Genomic DNA, 27,555 nt, shown 5'->3' with positions numbered 1-27,555 from the left:
AGGGGTATATCCACGATATTATCTGTCAACGATCAGACAATATTGATGAACAAACCAAGCACAGACACCTCACTTCCTGTTTACACATGCTCAAGAAGTTTGTGCACCACAGGGTTAAATATAGATAATAACCATTAAGAGCTGCCCAACGCACGTAACAATAGCAATAACAACAGATAGTGACAGCAATAGAAACTACTGAATATACTATTATCTAGGGATGTCCCAATCCGATCATGTGATTGGAAATTGGGCCCGATTACGTGGTTTCAGACTTTATCGGAATCAGACGTTACCTCCCGATCAGGATATATTAGGGCTGTCAATGTTAACGCGTTTCCACAGATTAATCCAGCATAATGCTGCGTAGGATTGCTCTCTCGCTTGTAGTGTAGGGGTATGATAACCTGAAAACCTGATCAGGACATCCCTACCATTATCCCACTTTTATTTTAGCCAGGATCGTGTGCACACATTGTGGGACTGGTGTACACACTGGACCTCGTGTACACACTGGACCTCGTGAAGGCAAGAGCTACAGAACTACAGGCTTGTACAATTTTTTCCGGGAAGTGGCACAAGCCCAGGGGGACAAAACCGATGTCATCGGTAGTGGTCGCAAAGCTAATGTACACTGGTAGTAGGCAAGTAGTCTCAGCACAACAAACCATTCGCATTACTGAAAACATACCTGAGCGTTGTATAAACCCCCCCAAACTTTCCGTTTCGGCATTGTTACCTTGATTGAAAGCTTGCCAGGCTCCCATGCCTAGCTATGAGTGGCTAGTAGGTGTTCTTTGGGAGGAGTTTCTGAAGGGTAAATTGGGATTTAGATTAAACTGTAACATCTGCTGTCGCCATGTTTGGCTGCCATGCCTGCACTGTTTTATACGACCACAAGTGGGCAGCAAATATGCACTCTTTGTTTGTGAGGCATGATAATATCAGCTTCACTGAATGTGTGCCATTAATCTGTGCCATAAGCTGTTAGCTTAGCTTTTAACTCATGTACAGACATCATACCCATGTGTCGACCAGAAAAACACATACCAGTGCTAAACTGTTAGAAGGCTAGCTAAAATGTGGAATGACACATTTCTCACAGTTAGCTAATCAAGCAGGGCTAGCTTAGCTCTTAGTTTAACCTCTGACAGTCCTAGTATTACATCTTAGTCTTTGACTAATCACAGAAGAGTAGGTGTAATTCCTTTCATTGCCAGAAGGTGGAGACAAACTTTTTGCACTGTAGCTTTAAAACCGCTTACGGTGACAAATGTGGGCTTCTGGTAAGTATTTTTTAAATTTGTGTGCGTGTGTGTGTCTGTGTGTTTAGGGTTGCATTCCAAAATGCTGAATCCCAAAAATAAAAATAAAACAAGTTAACGTATTTTCAGTTGTTACATCACTTTTCATTTTAAAAGTGTTTTTAAGTGTCTCTTGGACTGATCGTCCATTTTGGAATGAAATCCTCCTTCTGTTCTTTCGTTACCATCTCACTCACCAGCTGTTTCCCTCCTCAGCAACAAAGTACACAGTGAGTGTCACAACGCTACCGACCCCTTTCTGGACTGGTATTTATTTATTTGTTTATTCATTTCTGAATCCCTTCTGTTTATTGACTTTACAACCATTCTTTGCTTTCTCTCGTGTTTTTCTTTTTTTAAGAACACCCTCTTCTTCCCTTCGTCCCTTTGTTCTGACCTTTTTATTTAATGACTTCCACACCTGGCTTTCTTTAGCTGTTCCTGTTTTTTTTGTTTGTGTTGGCTTGTTTTTTTTACAAGTACTGTTTCTGTTGCCTGCACCTCGCAGTACAGCTGTCGCTTTAGTGTTGGCCCAGAGAGGAAAGGGAGTTAAAAGTTGATCACTGGTAGACGGTTTGGAGGGTAAGAGAGGAGGTGATCACAGGGGTTTACTCTATTTGGTTTCGCTCAGTGGGAATTTTAAGGCATCATTTTTAGTTTTCTGTCCTTTATTTACTTAATTATTCACTCGCCAGCCACTTCATTAGGTGCACCTTTATAGTTTTGTTCCATGTTAAAGTGTTAGCATCACAAAGCTGCTGCAGGTCTGACGGCTGCAAATCCATGATGTAAATCTCAAGTTCCACAACATCCTAAATGTGCTCCAGTTGAGGCCATTTAAGTGCTATGAACTCACTGTCATGGTCGAGCTACAGAATGACTGTTGGTGCTCCTACACATTTCACGCTGAGACCTGTAAACCAGGTTCAGTTGGTACTAAGGGGCCCAAAGTGTGCCAAGAAAAACTCACATCATCACAGCAGCAGCCTGAACCAATAATACAAGTCAGGATGGATCCATGCTGTCATGATGTTCAAATTCTGGGCCAATATCTGAATGGGGCAGCAGAAATGAAGGCTCATCAGACCAGCAGTGTTTTTTCTTTTCCTGTTCTGTCCAGTGTTGATGAGTCTGTGTGAACTGTAGCCTCAGCTTCCACTGGTTAGTTGACATGAGCAGCAGCCGGTGTGCTGCTGCTGTAGACCATCTGCTTTGAGGTTGTTGTGCATTCAGAGATGATCTTCAGTTGGAAACAGGGCATATTTGAGTTCCTGTGGCCTTTCCATAAGCTACAACCAGTCAGACCATTCTCCTCTGACATCAACAGAGAACTGCTGATCACTGGATCTCAGATGGTTGTGTAACAGACCAACAACCTTCACTGAGATCCCTTTTCTGATGCTCACTGTGAACTTCATCAGGTTGCCTACACCATATCTACAGGCATAAATGCACTGACTGGACGCCATGTGATTGGCTGTTGAGATTTTGTCAATAGGTGTGCCTAATAACGTGGCCAGTGATTGTAAATTCAATTGCAAATTCTGATTTTGCCTTAGTGTTGTGTCCCCCCATGGTTTACCAAAGTAGGGCTGTCTCGCCTTGTGCTTTGGCAAGCTGTGTAGACTCTAGTTTTGTTGAGTTCTGTTCAGTAGGCCCATTCAAATGACCCTTTAAATGTCTGTGGCCCCAGTGTGTCTGTATGTTCTGGCTATTTTATGTATTTTTGGCGTTCACTTCATCATTCTCATGTCTGTGTGTACAACCATGAAGTCTTCAAGCAAGTTCTAATGCCACTGAAATCCTTCTGGTTCCCTCCTGCTTCATTTTGCAGTAAGGAGCAGCAGAAGAACCACTGCAAGGGGGTCAATAAGTCAGTGTGGGAGCAACGCACCAAGGAGCTAAGGAAGCAGACGCTAGTGTCCAGCCGTGAGGCCCTCTATAACGAGCTGGATGCTGATGACCGCTGGAAGGCAAGGACAGGGAGGGAGGAGCACAACAATGTAAAGGACAAGGCAAACAAAGACCTTTAGACTTGTGCTATCAGTGTACACAAGTTAGAGCCATGATTACATGGATGATTTAGAGGTAGAATTACTGCACAGCTCGTCTTTATTCTTCAATCTTTCCTTTTTCGCTGTGTTTCCATCCTCCTCACAGGTCAACTACTCACGTCACATCCGCCCAGACATGAAGACCCACCTGGATCGACCCTTAGTGGTGGAGAACCGCAACAACAACACCAACAAGACCACTGCCAATAATTCAGACCTCTGTGTCAGCCAGCACCATCCTGCCGACGAGCTCCACCGGCAAACGCGCATCCATGAACACCAAGTCAGGGATGGTGGTGGAGGGGGTTCCGGCCAGGTCAGGCCTCCCATGGATCGGGGGGAGTCCACGGAAAGTCGGCGGAGCCGCAAAAGCGAGCACCACCACGGCTCTCAAGTCCGACTGGATGCTACAGTGATTCCGGGGCCAAACTCGGCGGAGAAGCCGAGCAGGCGGCATCACCACACGCGGAGCGGGAGTCGTGGGGGAGGCCAGTCGGAGCACAGGAAGCCCAGATCGCATCGAAAGAATGCAGAGGATGGTGAGGAAGGTGGAGGAGGAGCTGGAAGATCAGGGAGGCATAAAAGCAGAGGGGTGGAGGGAGGTGGAGAAGGAGGAGAGAATGAAGGAGGAGAGAGGAGGACAAGAAGAAGTCGTCATGGAAATCAAACGGATGGTGAAGGGAAGAAGATGTGCCAACACAGAAGAAAGTAGGTTTACCACACTGCAAAACCACGTCACTCTTAAGTCCTCTGCTCTCTGCATAACCAGCTGTTTCTTTGCTCTTTTCAGGGACTGCAGCGTGCCGAACCTCTCTACCACACGTCCCATCCAGAAGAGCCTCTCCAGGCAGAACAGCCAATACAGCGAGGACATGGACAACCTCATGAATACTAAACTGGTCTCTGGCTCCACTCCACCCAGCGATGGTCGCCCTAATCTAGTTGCCAATCACACTGTGGGCTTTGGATCTGCCCTTCATCTCACAAACAGTGGCACTCATGGAAGCTTGGTCATGTTAGATGGCTACGGGAACATTGGACATCACCGTGCCAACAGTGTTATCAGGCTGCCCCACCCTGACTACACCGCCGTGGATATGCCAATCTTTCCATCCACCAATGCCATACTGCAGGGTAAAGAACTTAAAGGGACATGTGGGGTTTTTTTCTACTAACCTTTAACCTTTCATTACTTTTTCCTCTCTCTGTGATCCAGTTAATAAAAACGCCAACACCGAACCTCTGCCAGCAAAGGAGGATAAGGACGATGATGACGATGAGAAGGGAGGTGAAGGAGGACCCAGGCCAATGCCTCCATTTAGCTCCATGTTCATCCTGTCCACCACTAACCCGTGAGTGGAACACCCACACATCTATGTGAAACACAGAAACACACATAGGCTGACACACAATCCATCAGCTGTATGTTTATCTACATTCATTCAACTCTGCTCAAATCTCTTTCCCTCTCATTCTTGTTCACACACACACAGGCAAACATGCATGCACACACACTGACAGCTCCTCTCTAAGCACAATGCCTGACGCATATAAACTGTTGAAAGAAAACCCAAATCAGCAGATGTTTGCACAGAGTGATATCTGGAGTTCACTCAACGTTATTGATAATAAACATCTTGCACTGTAATTCAGCATAGACAGAGCTGGTAACACAGCAAACAATTAGGCTATTTAAGGTAGAATGTGGTTACAGTGAAGATAAACTATGGTATATGTCTATAGTAGGGGTGGGCGATATGGCAAAAATTTTATATCACGATTCTTTAATGATAAAATCACGATCTCGATTTTATCACGATTTGTTTTTACATTGACACTAATTTGCATGTTTCTGTGTAAATGACTTCAGGTAGCCTACTCCTACCTGACACCTCTCAAAAACTTCAATGTGAAAAAGTTCAATGTGATTTAGAACACATGATCAAACTTTCATGGGAATCATATCTAAGGAAAAACAGAGCTGCTGCTGTCACCTCTGTCCACCGTTTACTAGAGTCCTCATATGGAGCCTCTTCATCAAATGCCTGCGTTATTGTTTTGGTGACGTCATTAGCTGTTGCCTCTGTCTGCATCTGATGTACACACGTGGCCCTCCCACTGCACACACACTAGTGTTGGGAGGTTCGACTCTTCTTACTGACTCAAATCAGTTACTCTCGAACCCTCACGTGAACGAATCTTATTGTGAGTCATTTCGTTCATTTCGTTCATTTTTACAGCCGGTGGCGCCGTGTCCCTCTGTAGTATAGTGCCGCGCATTGATATGGGACAAAGTATAATAAGTATAACTACCACAAGCAATTCAAAGCATGTGAAAACATAAGAGGGCAAATACACACCACGGTACAGTGACTTCTGTCCTGCATCCTCCCTGCCAGTGTTGTTTAACAGTGCCACAGTGACTAGGTAGCTGTCACGTGACAAATGAACGAGAGTGTACTGCTTCACACACACATGAGCTGTGAACGAGAACGAATCTGTGCAGCCTGTGGAGCTTGTCACGTGACAAATGAACGATGAACGAGAACGAGGAGGAGAACGAATCTACAGCTCTGATCCGTGCAGCCTGAGCAGCCTATCATGTGACAAATGAACGATGAACGAGAACGAGGAGGAGAACGAATCTACAGCTCTGATCCGTGCAGCCTGAGCAGCCTATCACGTGACAAATGAACGATGAGCGAGAACGAGGAGGAGAACGAATCTACAGCTCTGATCCGTGCAGCCTGCGCAGCCTTGGTTACATATGATTTCATGACTGGATAATGTACTATTATATTTATTATTTAATGGCAGAGTATAACACAAAACATGATGTCATTTTAGAAAGCATTTATTTACAAACACACTTTACATTATATACACAATAACACTACACATCAACAACAACAAACCTGTGGCTACCCGAAGTGGGCACTCATCAAAGCCACAAAAACAAGACCCCCCAACAACAAGAAGAAGGACAACACCAGGCGGAGAAAGAACATCTCCATTCCATATGTGTCAGGAGTATCAGAGAAACTCCGCAGGATCTTCAACAACCATGACATCCCGGTCCATTTCAAACCGATGACAACACTGAGACAGAAACTGGTTCACCCGAAGGACAAGATTCCCAGGGAGAAACACAGCAATGTGATATATGCAGTCCAGTGCAGTGAGGAATGCTCTGATCTGTACATTGGAGAAACTAAACAACCACTCCACAGAAGAATGGCTCAGCACAGGAGAGCCACCTCCTCAGGACAAGACTCAGCTGTTCACCTCCACCTCAAAGACAAAGGACACTCCTTTGAGGACAACAATGTTCACATTTTAGACAGAGAGGAAAGGTGGTATGAAAGAGGAGTCAAGGAAGCCATATATGTTAAGCTGGAAAAACCTTCCCTTAACAGAGGTGGTGGCCTCAGACATCATCTTTCTACCACATACAATGCAGTGATTCCATCCATTCCCAGGAAGTTTGCACATACTCACAGTAAGAACAAAGGGCTGTCAACCAGTCCACCTCCGGCAGTTTCATAGTCGTTAGCCAGTCGTTAGACACACCTGGCCCAGTCAGCCAGAACATCACAGGTAAGTATGGAAACATTTAGTGCTATTGTTTTTTCAGTTTTTAAGTTTTTACCCAGACCCACCCACATAGGTCTGTAACCACATATAAACCATGTTTCCCCACCAAACAGTTAGAACTGATGAAGCTGCTTGGATGAGCAGCGAAACGTCTTCTAGAAAACTCTACAAGTCCAGACGCCTTGCTTCAATCTTCTCTAAGTCAAATAAAGAATAACACCAAAAGCTGTTTCATTATTCAAGTTAGTTTCCTTATTGTACATTTAGTAGTTCAATATATCTTATTATAGTGTTTATGTTACAAATGTATTTATGTGGTTATATTATACTATTTAACAACAACACAAGAACAGGTTGATGTATGGGCTGAGGTCAGTCTTGAGTTTATTTTTACACAACTGGTCTGTCGGAAACACTGCAACTCACCATACTTATTAAATACAAGTATGAATTTAAACTACACAATACTACTACTAATAATAATAATACATTGTTGTCAAATAGTGTGTCCTAAATCACGCAATTGTTTGGTTTATGCCATTTTCAAATTGTTACTGACAAACCTTTACCCCCCACACACACCCTGCAAAATAAAAATCCCCCACAACGCCCTGAAATGACACTTGTGTGTGAAGCAAGTCAAAAAAACAAATAAATGCAGGTGCACGGTTTACTCACGAGCTCAGCAGTCAGTCAATAGGCAGCCAGAACAGGTAACCAGCCACCAGTGAAGATGAGGAGTCGAGGGGAAGACAGCAGCGACCACCAGGCAGGCAGGCAGAGTGGTACTGCAGCTGAACTCCACGCTCTGCTCCCGCCGCCATAAGTACAGAAACACCCAAGGACTGTCTCCTGGTCCTCATCCTTCAGCACACAGAATGCCTCTTAGTCCATTTTCTCAGCTAAAAGTGTCTTTTCAGTAAGCTCAGTCCAAGTTTATGTAGCTTCACACTTAGCACAGTGCAGCATACACTATTAATTTATGTAGCAACAATGGCATCACGCTAGCTTGTCCGATAGCAACAGCATTACAGCGAATGCTAACGCGCTAATAGCTAACTTTTCCCCGTCCGGTTCTTACACTTTGACACAAACAAACATTCCACTACGAAGAATTTACCTTACGAATATCCCAAAAACCTCCCGCTACACAGCGGCGGACTCTGCATTCAGTGACAAATCCTGGTCCTCTTGGTACTTCCGCATCTCTCGGCTGTGTTCGCTCTGCACGCCGGGTCAAACGTCACACCCTAATCCTGCTCTGATTGGCTGACTGATGCCTGTAGGTTAGGTAGTGCAGCTGACCACGCTTCTGCATGTACTCAATATACAAACTTTGTACAGTCACACAGTTCCTGAAACGTCTTTTTGCACAGAAAATGTAAGCCTTTAAATAATTATATATATTATATATATTTAATATATATTATATACAAAATATATTTATTTTATATATATTTATTATATATATTTTACTTTTACCTCTAAAATGGGTCACATCGATGACAAGTTACTTATGTCAGGATTATACTCCTCTAGGACTTGGATGGGACAGCTGTGGACACCACAGATGTGTAGTTCATCTCATTTTATCACTTTCACGTCCACCTGAAGTTCTCTCAGAGGAGGCTGTCCATTCTGCACATTGACATTGGCAAAGCATCCATATGTAGAGTCCACACTATAGGTGTATTGAAGCTGTGTCCAGGAGCTGGATCCTCTAAAACAGCGGTCCCCAACCTTTTTTGCACCACGGACCGGTATCATGTAAAACAATACTTTCACGGACCGGCACAGAAAAAAAAGTGCATAAAGAGACAACTTACTCTTATGCTTAATTAGTGGGAGCCTTTGAGCTTTCTCAGCAATGAGGCAGTCCCATCTAGGGATAATGGGAGACATGACACCCGAAATGTGTTTCTTATGTCCAGTCCACTCCGTAATTTTGTTTTGGCCGTCATTAATTGCTTCAGTCCTTCTTGTTCATGTTTTCTTCCATGGCTTGTCTTTTAATGCAGGGTGCTCAGTCTCGCAGTTTTGAAGGCTTCGTTGCCTCATTTGCGAGTCTGTCGCCACATCACTCAGAGCGGACTTGGTGTGTGAGAATCACCTGTTGCAATAAATCCGTATTTTAAATAGGACCCCTGATATAGTCTTTTAAATGCGGGTTTCTTTTTCTTTGAAGGGGTAGGCTCCTCTTCTTCTGTCTCCTCGTTAGGCCTTTTCCCCTTTCCGAAGAAGCTCTCCAAAGACGTTTGTTTTTTATTCATTTTTGCTAGCTTGTGGGCTTAATTTTGGGGTGCCGTATCCCGTGACCGAGACAAGCGTCTGGGCAGGTGCTTAAAGGCACAGGCGGATGAATCTGATCGATTTATAAATGAAACAGCTTTCAGACTCAGATAATGAATAATATATTTTTTGCTCAGTCTTTCTGTGCGGCCCGGTACCAAATGACCCACGGACCGGTACCGGTCCCCGGCCCGGTGGTTGGGGACCACTGCTCTAAAAGACACATCTGTAGAGTGATTGCAGCTGTCCTGTTTTAGGGATTTTATCAAATGCACATTTTTTTTGTCCCCAATTATCAAGGATGCAGCTCATCTTTTCACAGAATCCAGAAGTGCGCTGCAAATTTACAACCGAACACAGGGGTCTACTAAACCTAAACTATTTTAATTTTTAATGCATGTTGCTAGGCAACAGTGTAATGATAAACAGGAAGTCTTCTACATACCAGACCACCTCATTTAGTAACATTTAGCATAAAATTTGAAGACGCCTTCGCAATAGGCCAGCTGCACCCCCTCTACAAATGTGTCCACACAGCTTCAGTGCAGTCTATCCTTTGTGTAAGCTTTGAGTTTCTCACAGGATGCAGCCCTTGAATTTACTGTAGCTGCTACATTTGCTGCCTTGTGACCTTGAGAGCTGCAGTTGACATTTAAAAACTTCTAGTGTCAAAGTTTGCAGAGTGTGCTGCCTTCTTTTAAAGAAACATCCAACGATCATTGGAAAAACTGCCCAGAAAGCTGGCATAGGGTGGAAAAGAGAGCCGGATTTCCATGCCGCACTGATGCTGTCAGTGTTGGCTCTCATTCTTCAAAGGATGCTGAACTGAGACACAGTTATTGTCTGGGTCTTGTTAGTGTCTGTTAATGCTTATACTAACTTTGTTGGATATTGTTCAGGTGCTGCTTTCTACACACAAATACCCACACATCTGTACTAATTTAGGTTTTGAGTTTGTGTTTAGCCCACACTACAGGCCTGATCATATGTATAGATCAGATCCAGCACGAGAGAAAAACACATGTGTTTGGTCTTCTCCAAGGTTTCGACGGGCGTGTCACTACATCTGCACCCTGCGTTACTTTGAGATGTGCATCCTGCTGGTCATTGCCATGAGCAGCATTGCTCTGGCTGCTGAGGACCCCGTCTGGCCCGACTCCCCCCGAAACAACGTAAGCAGAGTTACTGCTTCCCTCTATGTGTGTGTAGTCAGTAAATAACATGCAGTCTGGAGGAATTTAGCCTAACTGTCTTTTTCTTTGTGCAGGTTCTCCGCTACTTTGACTATGTCTTTACAGGCGTGTTCACATTTGAGATGCTCATAAAGGTAAAGCCAAGGATTTCCCCCCTCCTGGAGGTGCTGACATCATCAGCCCAGATGTGGATTAAACATCAGCACTGTCTCTCTTCCAGATGGTGGACCTGGGTTTGGTCTTGCACCAGGGCTCTTATTTCCGGGACCTGTGGAACATTCTTGACTTTATAGTGGTTAGTGGTGCTCTGGTGGCCTTCGCCTTCACGTAAGTCTCCCTCCTGTCTTCCCCTCTCTGCCCCTCATCCTCATTGCCTCTCTGGTACCTTGGAGTACAGCCTCCTCGTCCTCTTTAACTCACCCGTTGTGACATTTTCTCCCCTCTCACACTCCTTACACTCCTAAGAAAATAGCATCCTCTTCCTGTCCTTATACCTTGTTTTAGAAGTAAGGACCACCTTTTGCACCTGTAACCCTTTAGTGCTCAGGGCGATCTAGAGTTAAAGGCTTTTTTTTTTTAGCAAAGCCCATCTAGGCCCTTCCTTAAATCTCCACGACAAAGCAAGTACTCTAAACTCTACTCAATCTGGATGGCTGTAAGGATGGAGGGCAGTTACATAACTGAGCTGCATTAGAGCTGAGAGCATGAATTCGCCGAGAGAACATAAAAAAGAAAGACTTTCACCACTCAACCTGCTCCCAGTTATAGTATATAAACTTCCATTCGATTCAACATGTTGCTTCAAGCAGGACTGAACATTTCCACCCCTGTGTAGACCTGCGTGTTTTTATTGGGTGACACCAAGCTTGTTTTGGTTGGTCTATAGGATAGACACATTCACAATCCAGTATTACAAGCATTGCAAGCAACTTTAGGTTAAGTCCATATCTAAGACCCTGAAACTGACAGAGAGCAGCTAACACTACATATCCAGAGAATCTGCATCGACCTGCAGACATGCTAACTTGCTAGTCTTCAAAGATCCACGGCAGCTTGTTTTGTTTCTTGGGGTAACATCCATGATGCCTCTGTGGAACAAACCGCATCAGGTTAGGCCTCCCTTGGTCCAAATGTTCACCTCTTCCATCATCCACAGCCACACCCAAAGTCTAAAGTCTAGATACAGGTACATAAACTCAATGTCCATCATGGACCTAAGAGGACACTTAACTGTAGGCAGGTGCTCCAAGGCTCTAGTGGCAGTGCTCCATCTGTAAGTCTGGCCAAGTCATCTTTATATATATATATATATATATATATATATATATATGTGTGTGTGTGTGTGTGTGTGTGTGTCAGTAACATTTTCCTCCCCTTACTTCAGTTGAATCTGTGTATATATATCTGTGTACATCTGTCTTTTTCTCTGTGTCCTCTAATGTGTTTTGTTACATGTGTGTATTTCTTCTATCTAACTCTACTGAGGTGGAAATCCTGGCACCCAGTACTAACCAGTTAAACCAGTAAAGCCTGATCAGGGGTTAACACCACTAATGTCTGGTGGGGAGATCAGAAGCAGTTAGACTCATACACATCCAGATAGTGTCTTAATTCAATTGGTAGGAATCAAACAGCACTCCAGAAAGGATCAGGAGTCTCGTTGGAGATGTTTATCGCTCCTTTAATCCAATTAGACTGGTCTGAGGGCTGCTGCTGTGTCTTGGACCAGTTTTTTTCTGCTGCCCTGCATATTTCTGCAGTCGGACTTGGATTCATGTCCAGACAGGCAGAGATGATGACTAATACGGTTTGGTTAGCTTAAAGATATTCAGAGATTTTCACCAGGGAGTGTTTGTCCTGCAGGCATTGCTGTGTATGTGTGTAAAATGAGTTGGTTTTTATTGCCGTGATTTAATATTTATAGGTTTTATGGACTTGATTTACCACTACTGGTAATTGTGAGACCACAAACTGGTGTCAGTGGGCCTGTTTACACCTGGCATTAACATACATCCAGGACAGGACTGAACTGATGGTATGGTGCTGGTAACTGGAATCTGGTACTTGTTTTTCCCTGCTCTGCTTGCATACTCTCATAATCCCCTTACACAGTAGGCAATTAGCATACTGTTGGCTTCAGTCATACTAAAACTGAATTTCAAAACAGTGTTTGTCACTTATCCAACGAGTTCGTTAGTTGCCTGTAGTATGAAGTTGTCAATGACTCACATAAAGTTTCATTAAAGCTTTAAATGGTAGCTGTGTCTTCAGCTTTTTACATTTTTATTGGAAAAGCTGGTTTTGTGTTAAGGGCTGCAGGTGTGACGTGTGCTTGTCGCTTTGTCTCTCTAACATACACTTTCTCACTCTGATGTCTCCTCAGAAGCAAAAATATGGCACTGTTGGTTTAGCATGTATAGGAAGGTCGTTTATGGATGCGTGAAAGTTCACTCCTGGTAGCTGAAGAAGCCAGTAGTTTGGTGTGTTTTAGCTAAAGCATGCATGTTAAAGTTCCATTTAGCAACATTAGGCTGTGGGTGGGAGGGTTGATCTAACAAACAGCAGGCCTTGTGTTTTCCTTTTTCTCTCTTTTGTCTGTCATGTGGACGAAATCCTTCCTTCCTCTGTGTCCCATTCTGTTTCCTTTTCCCACCCTGTGTCTTTTTGTCTCCTCTCTCCCTTTGTCTTGCTGTCTCTCACCCTTTACTCATCTCTCCGTTCGGACCAACAGCGGCGGCGGCGGGTAAAGTTCTCTTTCTTTTTCCTGCTCATTTTCTTCCTTCTGCACTCTCGGCATCTGTTCTTCTGGCCCACCACACGTCCTTCCTCCTCTTCATCCATTGCTCATCACAGCTGATATTTGTACTTGTCTGTTCTTCCCCCCTTTTTCTTCATTGTTCACCATGGAACGACTCTGACTCAAGAAACCACTAAACCTCATATTAACCTGCATCGGTTACTCATCAGGTTCATCACAAAAAAAAGTAAATGGAAGACACAAGAGGCTGTACACACAGCTGCTGTCTCTCCTCTAGGCTACGCTGACCTTTGAACTTATTCTCCTCACCCCGATCTTTACAATGAGGAACATTTATCAAAACGTTTTCCATGATGCTTAGAATTAAGCCACTCATTACAGTAAAAAAAACTTAATTTGTTTCTCATTTTTCAAGAGGTTTGGCTCAGCATTTCATCAAGAAATGCTCGCTAAAATATCTTTGTCTTGGGCCCTACAAGGCAAGATTCCATGCTGTCCGAACAATGCCGTGTTGTAGCTTAGTGCTTTTAGCTGGTAGTAAATTTAAATGTATACAAAGTGAGTCATCAAAATAGAGAGTTTGACCTGCAAACCTTGACCTATGTTTATAGGTTAAGGAGTTTTTCAAACCTTTAAAAACTCTCTATGTAAATGGAGATCTCCATCACTCAAACTGCTGATTTTAAAGGACTTCCTGCAGCATGGACAGCAAGGTTTCAATGCAGCATGAGTATACTTCACTACTAGCTGGGCATGTGCAAGCTGAGGCTTTAGCCGCCTCTGTGAAGCATTGAAATACGTTGCAAAGTATTAAACAAGTGATACTAGATAGCATTCAGACAGTAGTTCCCCATAGCATGTACCCTAGGTGTAAAGCTACCACCTAACTCTAGCATGTAGCTGCTAACCTCTCACTTAGCAACGAGGCTAATATGATAGCAATGCTGCATGTTTTGCTATGTATTTAACCCAAACGCAGTTACTCGTTCTGAGTTAACTCGGACACAAACGCCATCAAGAAGTAATGGCTGCCCACTGCCATTTTGTAATCCAGAGGATTGAGACACATACACTTGGACCTCCTTTAATTTGTGTGTGTGTGTGCCTTCTTTTGTGTATGTGTGAATGTGTAGGGGGAGCAGCAAAGGAAAAGACATCAGCACCATCAAGTCTCTGAGGGTACTCAGAGTGCTACGACCCCTGAAGACTATTAAACGTCTGCCCAAACTCAAGGTATGTTAACACAATGTGTGACGTTAGCTGCTCTCAAAGCATACAAGGCAGCTTCATGCTAAATATCGTTCATGCTAAAAGATTTCCCATGAATTAATTACACAACAAATTAGTTCATTAGGGTCGTGGTAGCAACAGGGTGAGCAGGGACGCTCAGATCTTCCTCCTATATAACATCTCCAGCAAGTGTGAACTCATGTTTCTCTATCAAAGAACCTCTGAAGGTTGGTGACAAGCGAGTATTCAGCTCTATATTGGCCCTGTACATGTCCCTGTGTGGTCAGCTGATTCTCCAATGTTGTCTGGAGTTAAATGCTCCTGCAAAGACTGGTTTAGGGAGAAGATGAGCGTGAAGAAGACCTCTGTAGATAAATGGATTAACAGAACACATACCCTGCTCAGGATAAAGAATCTGGTGCCAGACCTTTGAACCAGTAGCATGGTCGTGACCAACATCTCTCTCCTTTGTTGTTGTCTTTGTCTCTCCTCAGGCTGTGTTTGACTGCGTGGTTAACTCTCTTAAGAATGTGCTCAACATCCTCATCGTCTACTTACTCTTCATGTTCATCTTCGCTGTGGTGGCTGTGCAGCTCTTTAAAGGGCGCTTCTTTTACTGCACCGATGAATCCAAAGAGTTCGAGCGCGATTGCAGGTCAGGAAACTGTATTTATCTGTGATCTGATGTCCCTTATGTCTTTCCAGCATCTGTATGTTTGAAAGCAAACTGATGTGTCTATTGCAGAGGCGAGTATCTGGTGTATGAACGCGATAATGAAGTGAAGGCGCAGAAGCGGGAGTGGAAGAAGTACGATTTCCACTACGACAATGTGGCTTGGGCCCTTCTCACCCTCTTCACTGTGTCTACTGGAGAGGGGTGGCCGCAGTAAGTATACATCAGACTGTCAATGGGGCACAGACAGGGGGGACACCTTGGACATGTCTCACAGGGGGAGGACTTATCAATAGCGACCAAAACCATTGTTATTCCTGGCTGTAAATATTTTTATTTCTGCTGTAAAGTGGGACATTTTGACATGTAGGTCTATGTTCAGTGTCACACAGGCTATTCAACAGCCAATAACCACACTCACCTGTCTTCCTGTCTACCACCTGCAGGGTGCTGAAACATTCAGTAGATGCGACCTATGAGAACCAGGGCCCGAGCCCCGGGTACCGGATGGAGATGTCCATCTTTTACGTGGTGTACTTCGTGGTCTTCCCCTTCTTCTTCGTCAACATATTCGTAGCTTTGATCATCATCACCTTCCAGGAACAAGGGGACAAGATGATGGAAGATTACAGTTTAGAAAAGAACGAGGTGAGGAAGAGGAAGAGGAAGGAAAGTGCTAGGAGAGCAGTGGGGGGATGATTTTATCATGATGTTTTCTGTTATTGTTGTCAACAGAGAGCCTGTATAGACTTTGCCATCAACGCCAAGCCTCTAACACGCCACATGCCTCAGAACAAGCTCAGCTTTCAGTACAAGATGTGGGAGTTTGTGGTGTCGCCGCCATTTGAGTATACTATCATGGCAATGATCGCGCTCAACACAGTGGTGCTGATGATGAAGGTAACGTCACACACACTCAATCTATTTCCTGCTTAGAACACACACTTTACATGAATAATACACTATTCTGCATCTATACTGTGTGTGTGTGTTTGTTTATAGTATGATGGAGCTTCTGATACATATGAAGCTGTGTTGGGCAACCTCAACATAGTGTTTACCTCCCTCTTCTCCATGGAGTGTGTACTCAAGATCATCGCCTTTGGAGCACTGGTGAGTGCATGTTTGTGTGAGTGCATGTGTGTGTGTCGCCTTTCCTGCATCTGTGTGGGGACATCTGTTGTGTAACAGCCTTAGAAACCAATACTGTGCATAGAGGGCAGTATTAAACAGTAGGGGGCAGTATTAGGAATGTAAAAACTTACAACAGTTTCAACTGGACGGTGCCAGCAGTGTATTTTGCCCACTGGTCATCAGATATTTGAGCTAGCTTAGCAACAACTGTGACCAACTTTCCAGGAAATGATGCACTAACTGAAAAAGTTGTAGAAGTGGAAAGGTTCAGCAACATACATAGGTGTGTCCCAATTCAAGGGTTACAGCCTTCAGTCCTAGAATGATTGCATTCAGGACAAGGGTGTCCCAGTTTGAAGATGCATCCTTCTATCCTTCGATCTATTTCAGCCTCACGTTTGTACAGTGGGTGGAATCGGAGCTGCATCGTCTATCTGTATATACAGTCTATGATTGGAACTGGCTTAATGCTACACTATGATTGGCTAATATATGAACCATTTTTAACACACCTGAGAACCTGCAGTGCACGGTCACAGGGGGCTGCAGCCTATCCCAGCTATCTATGGATGAGAGGCAGGGTACACCCTGGACAGGTCACCAGTCCATCACAGGGCAACATACAGACAAACAACCATTCACACTCACACTCACACCTACTGACAATTTAGAGTCACCAATTGACTGAACAAGCACGAGGAAGCTGGGGAAAACCCATGCTGGCACAGGGAGAACATGCAAAAGGCCAGAGTGCTAACCACTGCACCACTGTGTCACCGTCATTGTGCATTATTATTATTATTATTAGCTAAAAACATGCAAAGAAACTTCCAGAAATCAGCAGTACAGTGTGCTGCAGTCCATAAAGCAATCCATAAAGCATAGTCCATAAAGCATAAAGAAATTTCCCCCTGGGATCAATAAAGTATTTCTGATTCTGATTCTGATTCTGATAAAGCTCCAGAGGACACCGGAGACAGAGAGCAGAGAGAGTTTAGGGTTGAATGCTGGAAGGAGATGAAGGACAGCAGGAGTGCTTAGTACAGTAATTACAAGCATGAGAGTGAATGACATATAGGTGGTGGACAGATTACAGAGAAGGCGGTGATTAAAACCAGAATGAGAACCAACTCCTGCACTGCTATAAACACACCAAACAGCAGAGATATTGTGTGTGTGTGTGAAGGTTTGTTTTAATGGCCTCTCTCCTCCTCTTGTCTAATGCACAGTTTGGCTACAGGCAGTATGTAGGAAAGGAAAAGAAGCAGAGCTCGCTCCGCCTCGACTTTAAAAAGAAAACCTGCAGTTAAACGTGTGTGTGGATGGAGGTTGTTTTACTTGGTGTGTGTTTTGCTGCTGTCGTCTTCTGATGCGGTACAATTTGTCCATGGACCGCCTGCTGGCATCCCTCCAACATGCTGCTCACTGATGGTCCATTTGTCTCGTCTAATTTCGTTCCTGTCCCTGTTGAACACTGACATGTCTTTCTCCTCCTCCTCTTTCTCTCTTTGTCTTCTTTTTATCCTTTGTTATTTTACTTTAATCTTTTCATATGCCTTCTCCCATGTTACTTTCATGTGCTCTCCCTGCACTCTATCTCCTCTGTCAATATTTATCTCATCTGTTCCCGCCTAACTTCCTCTTTGTCTGCTTCCCTGCCACATCCACGTCCATCACCTCCCACCTTCCTCGTCTCTCTCTCTCTCTTTCTCTCTCGTCCTGATCACAGAATTATTTCAAAGATGCCTGGAACATTTTTGACTGTGTGACAGTCCTGGGCAGCATCACAGACATCCTGGTGACCGAGCTCGGGGTAAGTAGTAGGATGTGCTATAGATGTGCTGGCAGACTCGACGTTATATTAAAGCTGTTCTCCTCAACATGTGTCACCATGAAAAACATACAGTAGACGAGGAGTAAGGGTCGCTGTGGAGTCTGGCAGTGTTCAGTCATACATCAGCAGTCCTGAAAGTCTTATATAATTGCCCCAGTTGGTGGGATGAGGAGAAACCAGGCTCCAGCTAGCTAACGCTGAGCAACTGGCAGCTAATGCTAACACTTTGCCAGTTTAGTCACATAAACAGGGATGCTTTGCATATGTGTTCAAAGGTCCTAAAAGGACACAAACAATTAAACAGCATCCATTAAAGGTAAATTAGTTTTGTACTGAGGTCAGTGATGATGAATGTGATCGGTCATATCTCTGTGTTGAGTGATGTTGTTTTGCAACGTTTTTAGGTATTATACAGTTGTGTTCAGACAGAATTTGATTTAAGTCAATAGAGGAGGTGCAAGAAAGAGGGATTAGGTCCCTTTATTGGACCCCGTTCACACTGGGGAAATCAGTCCAGCTAGAGCGGGAGTCAGGCCGTATCTGGATATATCCGGATAGTTTTCATCTGAGTCTGAACAACGTGAAACCAGATATATCCGGATTGATTTCGCCGAATTGGCTTATATCTGGCTCAGATCTGAATGCAAATGCGGCAAGCAAATCCCGCTAGCGACGTGATACCGGGTTCACAGTGACAGTGTCTGGGTTGCGTACAAAAGTACTACGACAGCTTTGCCCCGAGTTTATTTTTGACAGGGCTACAAAAGAATAAACTGCTTTTTAAACCGAAAAAAATAAAGAATAAACGACACAGGACAAAAAAACAAAAAACAAACGCACGATGCATGCACACACACGGTCCTACCACAGCCTGAATGGACTCTGTATATATAAGCTGGATTGAGCGCGGACACAGTTTTGAAAATAGGTCTGAACGTATGCAGCTTAAAGGCTGTCTGGATTCAATACTACTCTAGCCAGATTGATTTCCCCAGTGTGAACGGGTCTTAATGCTGATTGTAGCCTTTCACACCAAAAACAAATGCAGATCTTTATAAATCTTCCTTTAAATGTACAAAAATGCATTTCCACACTTATTAGCCAGTCAATATTTAGTCAGCGTCAATTTTGCACCTGTAAGCATAAAATCTGTCTGCACACACCTGAACCTTGTTACAGGTGCAGCTGGTAAAATTTGTTGGTGACCTCTTGCAGAGCTTTGATTCAAAGCAACTCAAAAGGTTACACAGTGTTTGTAAGACCAAGATTCAAGGGGGTTAGAAAAACAAAACTGTGAGGATGGTGATGACTTCATCCTCAGGCCTCAAACTGTTTTTCAGATTTTGATGCAATGCTTTTGTATGAAGAATCTTGAGTCTTGGTCTCTGCTGCTGTGTTCTCCTGCCTCTGTAATGACAGTTGATTTCTTTCTTGTTTTTTATCTTTTTTTACATGCTTTCTTTAAATCGTCCACAAACTTAACGGCGATCTGCTGTAATCTACTTCGCCCTGCCCCCCCCACTTCTCTCTCTCGCTTTCTCCTCCCATCCCAACAACAACAACAACGACAACATCTTGCTGTGAATCTGTCCAATCAAAATGCACTATGAATCCTCTGTGTCCACCCATGACTCCTGGCTTGGTCAATCTCTCTGGTTGTTCTGTCCGAACCAACCAAAAACAACACAATAAAAAACAAAAAAACAAAAATCCAAAAATTTGCTGCTATAAACCATATCTCTGCAACATCCACATGTAGATGGTTTGTAATTTTTTGGAGATCTTATTTTACTGCATCTGTTTTGACTGCATCCCAGCCAATGACACGGCTGTGAGACCTGCATGTGCTTGAGCCCCATCAGCCTGCAAGAATCTAGATTTGTTTCCTCTCTGCCAGTCACTGTGAATAAATATATACATATATACAGATATAGGCTTTATTCTATAATGGTGTATTAGGACCAGAAAAATCTTACAAATTTATTAGAATTATCTTTCAAATGTTAGATTTATTTTTTCATGTATTTTTTTCGTTCTGCAAAGGTGTGACATATTTGTACAATTTTATATTCTCACATTTTGTTTTCTTCATGTTTTTCCTCATATTTTTGTCAGTTTTATCGTGTATTTTTTTTAAGAAAAAAACATTTTTACACTATTACCCAATTTTCAACAAATATATAATTAATTATATATGTGTAAGGTGGTGGTGTAAAAATGTGTTCTTTCTTATATATTTGTCCACTTTTTCATGTAAATTCATGAGAGTTTCCTTTTTTCTTTTTTTACATATGGTTTATACATCATTCTAGTCTAAACTGTTCTATATATACATGTATATACATACACACACATATAGCCATAAATCAATAAAAATTACTGAAAACTAAAGGATTGGATTTAAATAGATAAATAGATTGCTATATCTATTGCTTCGGATAGGCCATTCATTGTATTGTATACACACACACACACATACACACATGACAGTGACTGGGAGAGTGTTTCCAGTAACAGTGGACTGAGTCCAAAGCTTTGCCCGTAGCAGAGAGAACAAGTGATGCATGCTGCCCCTTGCATGTGTTTGGCAGGAAGCCTTCATTTTTTACTCACACACACACACACACACAGAACACTGTAATACAAGCTGTATTGTAGATGCATGTGCTGCTGTCAGTTCCTTTTAAACACTTTAAGGCTCAAACTGTTTTTTTTTTCAAATTAAAGATGAAAAATCTTCATTTTAAAGTTTGATGAGACACAGTCTGTCTGATGACCTTTAAGGGTCCTTGAACCACCTTCCTTTTTTTTTAAATGACTGTGACATTGCTACAGCATGTCACTTGACTCGGGGGCTGGATGCTGCGGGGGCTGCCATTTTTTTAGCTCACCTCTGCATGCTGTGCCTCATGTGAAAAGTTGCCTTGAGAGAATTAGTGCATTTGGTTGTCTTTCTAAGAAAACGTCCCGACATCCCTGCACTCCCGACTTACTCACCACTCCCACCACGATTACTAATGAGACTGTTGATCCCAGTTGGATGAGACCAGTTAGAGTTGGATGACTCTTCCCCTCCCCCTCCTCTCACTGTGTTGTACTGTTTGGTTTTGTTGATTTTATTGGATATGAAAGCTTGTTGGAGTCTTGCTGATTTGAGTTTTGTTTTGCTTTGACTTGTTTGGCTCCTGATTCTTTTATTTGAGTTTATTTATTCTATTTTATTTTCTATTATTTCAAACATTCTTCTTGTTTAAAGAAAATATATTTTTTGTAGTAAAACTAACTCTTTTCTTTCCGTCCCCCTTTCGTCTCCCCTCCCTGCCTCCCCTGCCGTGGCTGTTCTGCAGAATAATTTCATCAACCTGAGTTTCCTGAGGCTGTTCAGGGCAGCTCGTCTCATCAAGCTGCTGCGGCAGGGAGAAACGATCCGCATCTTGCTCTGGACCTTCGTTCAGTCTTTCAAGGTTTGTTACAAATTATAACACACACACAGACACACATGTGTATACATGTACACGTCACTCTCGTGTGTGTCTCTCCTCAGGCACTGCCTTATGTCTGCCTCCTCATCGCCATGCTGTTTTTCATCTATGCAATCATTGGAATGCAGGTGGGTGAGAGGCTCAACCTGAAGCTTATACAATGCTTCTGGGAGCCATTAAATATATATTTTATAGTATAATTAAGATGAGGAGGACATGCTAGATGAAGAAAATGAGGATGATGGGAATGGTCATAAGGATTTAGTGCATGAGGAGGAGGAGGGAGATTATGGTGGCATGTGTGTTATAAAGTTCCAGAGTTACTTACACTCTTTATCCCTGCAGGATTTGATGGCAAAAGACACTTAAAAGGCAACTAATTAAGTGTAATCTGTCTGACTAAGTATAATCTAATCTCTCTGTGTTTGACAGCTGTTTGGGAATATTGCAATTGAAGAAGATGGAGAGAGTGCCATCAACCACCACAACAACTTCCAGACCTTTATACAGGCTCTGATGCTCCTCTTTAGGTACTTGAATGAGAGAGAGAGATAGAGAGAGAGAAAGTGTGTGTGTGTGTGTGTGTGTGTGTGTGTGTGTGTTTGTATTACAGTTTTGCAAAAGTCGACGTCCTGGACCTCCTGAAAGCTTTCCAGCTTTGCTGTTGTCATAGTAACCACGATGCTTCTCCTTCACCTTAGTAGTGAAGGTGTAGATCAGGTGAACAGGTGCTGGATGATGGTGGGCTTGTGGTCTGAATCTTGTTGCTTTCCTCCTGTAGCTGTCTCACAGATCAGTGTAGTCGGCCCCTGTAACAGTGTGACCCTTTTCCAGGTGGTCCAGCAGCAGAAAACAGAGACCATCACCTTGATGCAGACCTCACTGATTAGGAGACTCTGCCTGTTTCCACTGTTTGGATTGTTCTCTTCTCTCTGGTTAGAGGTGGTGGACCCAAGTCTGATCCATGGTTACAGACTGCTGCAGAAATCTCTCAGGATCCTCCTCAGAAATGACAAGTTGTCTCTGGATCTTCTCATCAGGCCCACAGTGATCTAACAGCTCGGTCATTGGGAGTTTGTTGTAGATAACTGATGATTGGTGGAAGGACACAGACGAGACAGGTAGCAATGTATTCTTGGGTATCTGCTTCTAAGGAAGGCCACAAAAATTGTAGCACAGGAGGTTTAGAGTCTTCTTTATGCCTTGGTGGCAGGAAAGTTTACAATCATGAGACCAGTGGAGGACCGGACTGACTGAACATAGCGTCTCCCGGGAGAACCTGTGCCAGGATAGGGTTCAGCCACCAGCTCTGATCGCTGCTCCTACCACACAGGCAGCTGGAAATAGGGAGTCAGGAGGGGATGGACTGACATTTGAGTCAAACTCATGAGAGAGGTCATCTGGCTTAACATTCTTAGACCCAGGCCAATAAGTGATAGTGAACTTGAAAACACCACAGAAAACAGCATATGCAGATACAGATATGCTAAATGTTTATGGTCAGTCCACAGTGGCTGCTCAGCCCGCTCCAGCTCCAGTCTACACTCCTCTGAAGCCAGCTTCACCGCCAGGAGCTCCCTGTTGTCAACAAAATAGTTGTGCTCTGCTGGGGTGAGAAAGAGGCATGTGGGTGGAACTTGTGGTCTGTAGTGGAGCATTGGGACAGGGTGGCCCCCCAACCCATACATCAGAGGTGACAACCTCAACCATGAACTGGAGACCCACCTCAGATTGGAGATGAACTACCTCTTGAGCCTGCTGAATGCCTGCTCTGCCTCAGACATCCACTGAAAGGAGAGAGAAGTTAGTTTTGTGCTGACAAGCAACAGAACTGTAGTTTCTGATAAACAAGAACCTCTGGAGTTGGTTAGTGTGGTTTTTGGGAGTGGGCCACTCCACCTCAGCCTTCATCCTGCTGGGATCAACTTGTACCTGGCCTTTTGTGACAACGTAATGAGGAAGGTAACGGTGTTGGTATGGAATTCACATTTCTCAGCCATTGCATAGAACCGGTTCCTCCAAGAGTCTCTGCAGTCTGACATGTTTCATGTGTTCATGTAGTTTCTGGGGAAAATCATCATAACGTAATAAGAGCATTGGTTAGGTCAAATGGCATATTCAAAGTGTCCAAGAGAGGTGTTGAAAGCCGCTTTCTATTCGTCACCCTCTTGGATTACCAGGTGGTAGGGGTTGTGGAGGTCCAGAGACTGGAAGGCTGATTGTTTTAGAGCTCACCTCCTTTTACTTCAGACCTTAAACGTGAGATCTTACATGCACAAAAACCACAAAGTACCATCTTTCGTCTAAATCCCTCTCTGTAAAACTTTGTCAAACTCTTGAATGAGTGAATTACGGAGTTACTTTGTTTGCTTTTGTAGGAGTGCCACAGGAGAGGCATGGCATGAGATCATGCTTGCGTGTCTTGGGGGAAAGAAGTGCGATGAACTATCAGGAAACACAGAGCCAGAGTGTGGCAGCCAGGTCGCCTACGCCTACTTTGTCTCCTTCATCTTCTTCTGTTCATTCTTGGTAAGCACATTCCCTCAAAAACAATCAAACATGTTTTTATAAGCAGCAGACGCAGTTGTGTGGTGTCTTAAACTTTTTGTGCATTTTTGTGTGTAGATGCTGAATCTGTTTGTGGCCGTCATCATGGACAACTTTGAGTACCTGACTAGAGATTCATCCATTCTGGGTCCTCACCATCTGGATGAGTATGTCAGGATATGGGCCGAGTATGATCCTGCGGCCTGGTGAGTGACGTGCACACACATGCAGACACGTGGATGCTGGTTGCACCTCACAAGTTCAGCTTGTCCTTTACTGTTCTGACTCCAACATGAGCACAATGTAGTTTGAAAAGTGAACAGCGGTTCAGGATCAGGTAGTCAAAGCAACATAATGTCTTAGCCAAACAGCTGCAAGGGGGGGCTGTGAAGGCCCTGAGCATAACCTCATCTGGAATCTGGTTATCTCTCTCACGCCGTACAACCCCCACCCTCCTCCCCTTTAAAGCTGAATTCATTCTTTCTGCATTCGCAAGATGCGTCGCAGTTCCATTTTTGTACAGAACAGAGACTTCCACAGTCTGAAGTGTGCTCACCTTCCCTGGATATTTTCTTTATTTAGCCGGCGTCCTTGCAGCAAGAGACAAGAAGCAGATGAAGCTCGCGTTCGTGAAAAATTTACTGCAGATGCAGAAAGTATACATTCGGCTCCTCTGTCAGAGATGCCCTACACCCTCCTTCCTTACCCTTCTCCCTCTTCTGGAATCGGTATACTGCCAAAAACTTAATGAGGCAGCGTCTACACTCCAAACGAAATCCTCCCTGTAGTCCAAGTGTCTGCTGTAGACATGCTAAGTTTCATGGTATCTGCATTCCAGTGCCTGTGTGTTGCCCTCATGACGTCCTCTAGACTGCTACATATAATACAATAAAGGAAAATGAATAGAAGGGTGATCATGATTGATTACTGATAGATATATGTTTGTTAATATTTTTAAAAAACCTGATGTATCTAGTTAAAAAAAGAAAATGAGGCATTTCACTGCACAGTTATGAAGCCATGATCGACTCACATGTGAACAGCAAAAATATGAGTATAAGTGTTAAACATATCTGCAGGCTTTCTATAGTTAACCCTTTCACTACTATAATTTTAACAGTTCGCCTTCTTTTTTTTTTAATGATTCTGTCAGAAAATGTTCTTTGTATTCATTATTTTACCTATTTTTCTTGACAGATGAAATATAACTTTCAAAAGCTGGGACATATTATGTTATAAATGCTCAGAACAGTGTGTAATAACAAGAAAATTTAAAAAAGTGAGTTAAATTTTTATCAAATTTCTCATTATAAACAACTATAAACACGCAATTTGGTCATTACCGTAATGAAATAGCGATCGAAAGATTTTAGAAGATTTTAGTAGTGCGAACATAACCAGAGCTACGGTAGTTTGAACACTGCCTGTCAATTTCTGTCGCTGGTTTTAGGAGGGTTAAACAACTGGCTGTAGAATGGCTGGATTGGTTTCAATTAACAATTCACCAAAAATAAAGTGATGGCAGTAATAGGATTCTTTAACAAAAAACATTCTGCACTTTAGTGCACAAACAGGAAGCCACGACAAGGAGTCACATGACAAAATGTCAGAGAGCTTTTGCAAAATGTTACATTGCAAGTGAAAAATCCACAAAAATATAGAGCCTAAAGAATCAATATGATGCATTAATATGAAACTAACATGCTGATCTTCATCCATGACAACACTGGTGGTGAATCAGTCGCTGCAGCAGCAGCAGCAGGGAGCACGGACACATGGCTGACATTGAACACATATTTAAGAGGGAGGGGATCTGCAGGGGATCGACAGAAGCAGCTATTAAGCATTTAGCAAACACGTGTTTTTCTAGTCTGTCTGTAATTTCTTAAATTATATTGTGCAGTCAGGGGCTGGTTTGAAGTGCGGTGATGTGTTTATTATGTGTGTGCAGAGGCAGTTTTTTTACACATTGTGTATAAGTATTTTTTTAGGCACTGTGTTCCTGTCTCTCTTGTGCTCTTCCTCCCAAATGTTCTTTCTTCTTTCTGAGTGTGTGTGTCTGTGTGTATTTTCCTGTGTGTACGTTTGTTAACTCCCCTGTATTCTTCTTGCAGCGGGCGCATACATTATAAGGACATGTACAGTTTATTGCGAGTTATCGACCCGCCTCTCGGCTTAGGCAAGAAATGCCCTCATAGGGTGGCCTGCAAGGTTTGACTTCCATTCAAACGAAACCTCTCAACCACACTTGCTAGCCACAGCATCCAGGAATGGAGTGAATGCTGCTTTGTTTTTGTTTTTTTTCTTTTTCATTTCAACGTTACTTCAATTTTTTTTCCACCATTATCAACTTTGCATTCTGAACTGCTGAGAGAATGTGCAGGACAATGCAGACACCCAGAGAAGCATGTGAAAAGCACTGAAATAAGGGGGAAAATCCACATTTAGATAGATTCTTTTTTTCATTTGTTTCTTATGAATATGTTTTTTTTTTGCTTGCTGTGGAGCCATGGCTATAACGTAGCAAGCTACGGTTGCCCACTGTAGTGTTGCATTGTTCTTGGTTTTTTGGGGGTTGGGGGAAAGACAGAAACTGCATTGACACCCCTTCCTCTTCCTCCCCTCTCTCATCCGAGCAGGAGCAGCTTGGTGCCTGCTGTCAAGCTCTGCCCTGCTCATTTGTGCACACACACACAACTGTTATCACCTCTTCCAACATAATATAGCTACACAGTAGCCACATGATGGGCTAGCAGCTAGCTGTAGTCAGAATTTCAATTCTGCAGAGATTACTCACACACTTGATCCTCCTCCTCCATAGGGGGCGCTGTCAAGAGATCCCAGAATATGTGGTGTCCTAGGAAGCCCTAAAAATATAAAATTCATCATATTTATATTTGTTACTGGTTTTAATTGTCACAAAAATCCTGTTCTACACCATGCAAAATGAGCCTCCATTTTGATTGGACTCATCCAACAAACAGCAGCAGAGCCCCTACAGAGATCTCTGACGACCATCGTGTCGAATCTGACCAATCACCATTAGCACACAGACAAAAAAAAAAGATATTAGTCTATTCTGTGTCAGGTCCAATATATAATCCATAATATGTTTGCTAATTTTTTTTCCCTTTCTGTCTATAAGCAGGTGTAAACTTAACACTCAGACTCTAAAAAACCCTGTTGGGCACATCACCGCCACCTAGTGTGAAGTAGAAAACTCAGAAACAAATACAGAGCTGGTGGATTATTGTTTTTCTGAAATATCAGAACTCACCTGTTAAACAACATTATCTCTGCTATCATTTACCTCTCACACTCCTTTGCCTCCTCTTGTTGTCCCTCCTCCCTCTGGCACATGGCCACAGTGTCTCCAAATCAGCCCAGTAACCTTGTCTTCCTGTTTTTTGTTTTTTACTTTGTTTTGGTCATTTCTCCTCTTCTCTCTCTTTCCAACTCCATC

The 27,555-nt window shown here is 43.3% G+C and overlaps 1 protein-coding gene across 1 annotated transcript in view; it reads left to right on the top strand.

The window, feature by feature from the left end:
• The window catches only part of cacna1aa (calcium channel, voltage-dependent, P/Q type, alpha 1A subunit, a), a 66,169-nt gene that overhangs the window by 25,920 nt on the left and 12,694 nt on the right, over nt 1-27,555 (top strand). Inside the window, exons 19-41 of the mRNA XM_028411190.1 lie at nt 1,521-1,571; nt 3,139-3,307; nt 3,465-4,066; nt 4,149-4,492; nt 4,575-4,710; nt 10,284-10,413; nt 10,509-10,568; nt 10,655-10,761; nt 13,166-13,177; nt 14,326-14,425; nt 14,917-15,077; nt 15,168-15,308; nt 15,542-15,743; nt 15,831-15,995; nt 16,098-16,208; nt 17,959-18,042; nt 19,823-19,825; nt 21,411-21,527; nt 21,608-21,673; nt 21,978-22,075; nt 23,924-24,074; nt 24,171-24,298; nt 26,207-26,303. Of these exons, the coding sequence (XP_028266991.1) occupies nt 1,521-1,571; nt 3,139-3,307; nt 3,465-4,066; nt 4,149-4,492; nt 4,575-4,710; nt 10,284-10,413; nt 10,509-10,568; nt 10,655-10,761; nt 13,166-13,177; nt 14,326-14,425; nt 14,917-15,077; nt 15,168-15,308; nt 15,542-15,743; nt 15,831-15,995; nt 16,098-16,208; nt 17,959-18,042; nt 19,823-19,825; nt 21,411-21,527; nt 21,608-21,673; nt 21,978-22,075; nt 23,924-24,074; nt 24,171-24,298; nt 26,207-26,303 (3,235 nt within the window). The remainder of the gene's footprint in view (nt 1-1,520; nt 1,572-3,138; nt 3,308-3,464; nt 4,067-4,148; nt 4,493-4,574; nt 4,711-10,283; nt 10,414-10,508; nt 10,569-10,654; nt 10,762-13,165; nt 13,178-14,325; nt 14,426-14,916; nt 15,078-15,167; nt 15,309-15,541; nt 15,744-15,830; nt 15,996-16,097; nt 16,209-17,958; nt 18,043-19,822; nt 19,826-21,410; nt 21,528-21,607; nt 21,674-21,977; nt 22,076-23,923; nt 24,075-24,170; nt 24,299-26,206; nt 26,304-27,555) is intronic.

Source organism: Parambassis ranga, chromosome 8, assembly GCF_900634625.1.
Source record: "Parambassis ranga chromosome 8, fParRan2.1, whole genome shotgun sequence".
In the NCBI taxonomy this organism is placed as follows: domain Eukaryota; kingdom Metazoa; phylum Chordata; class Actinopteri; family Ambassidae; genus Parambassis; species Parambassis ranga.
The sequence above is the reverse complement of the archived record's forward strand: the minus strand, read 5'-3'. Positions and strand labels throughout refer to the sequence as shown.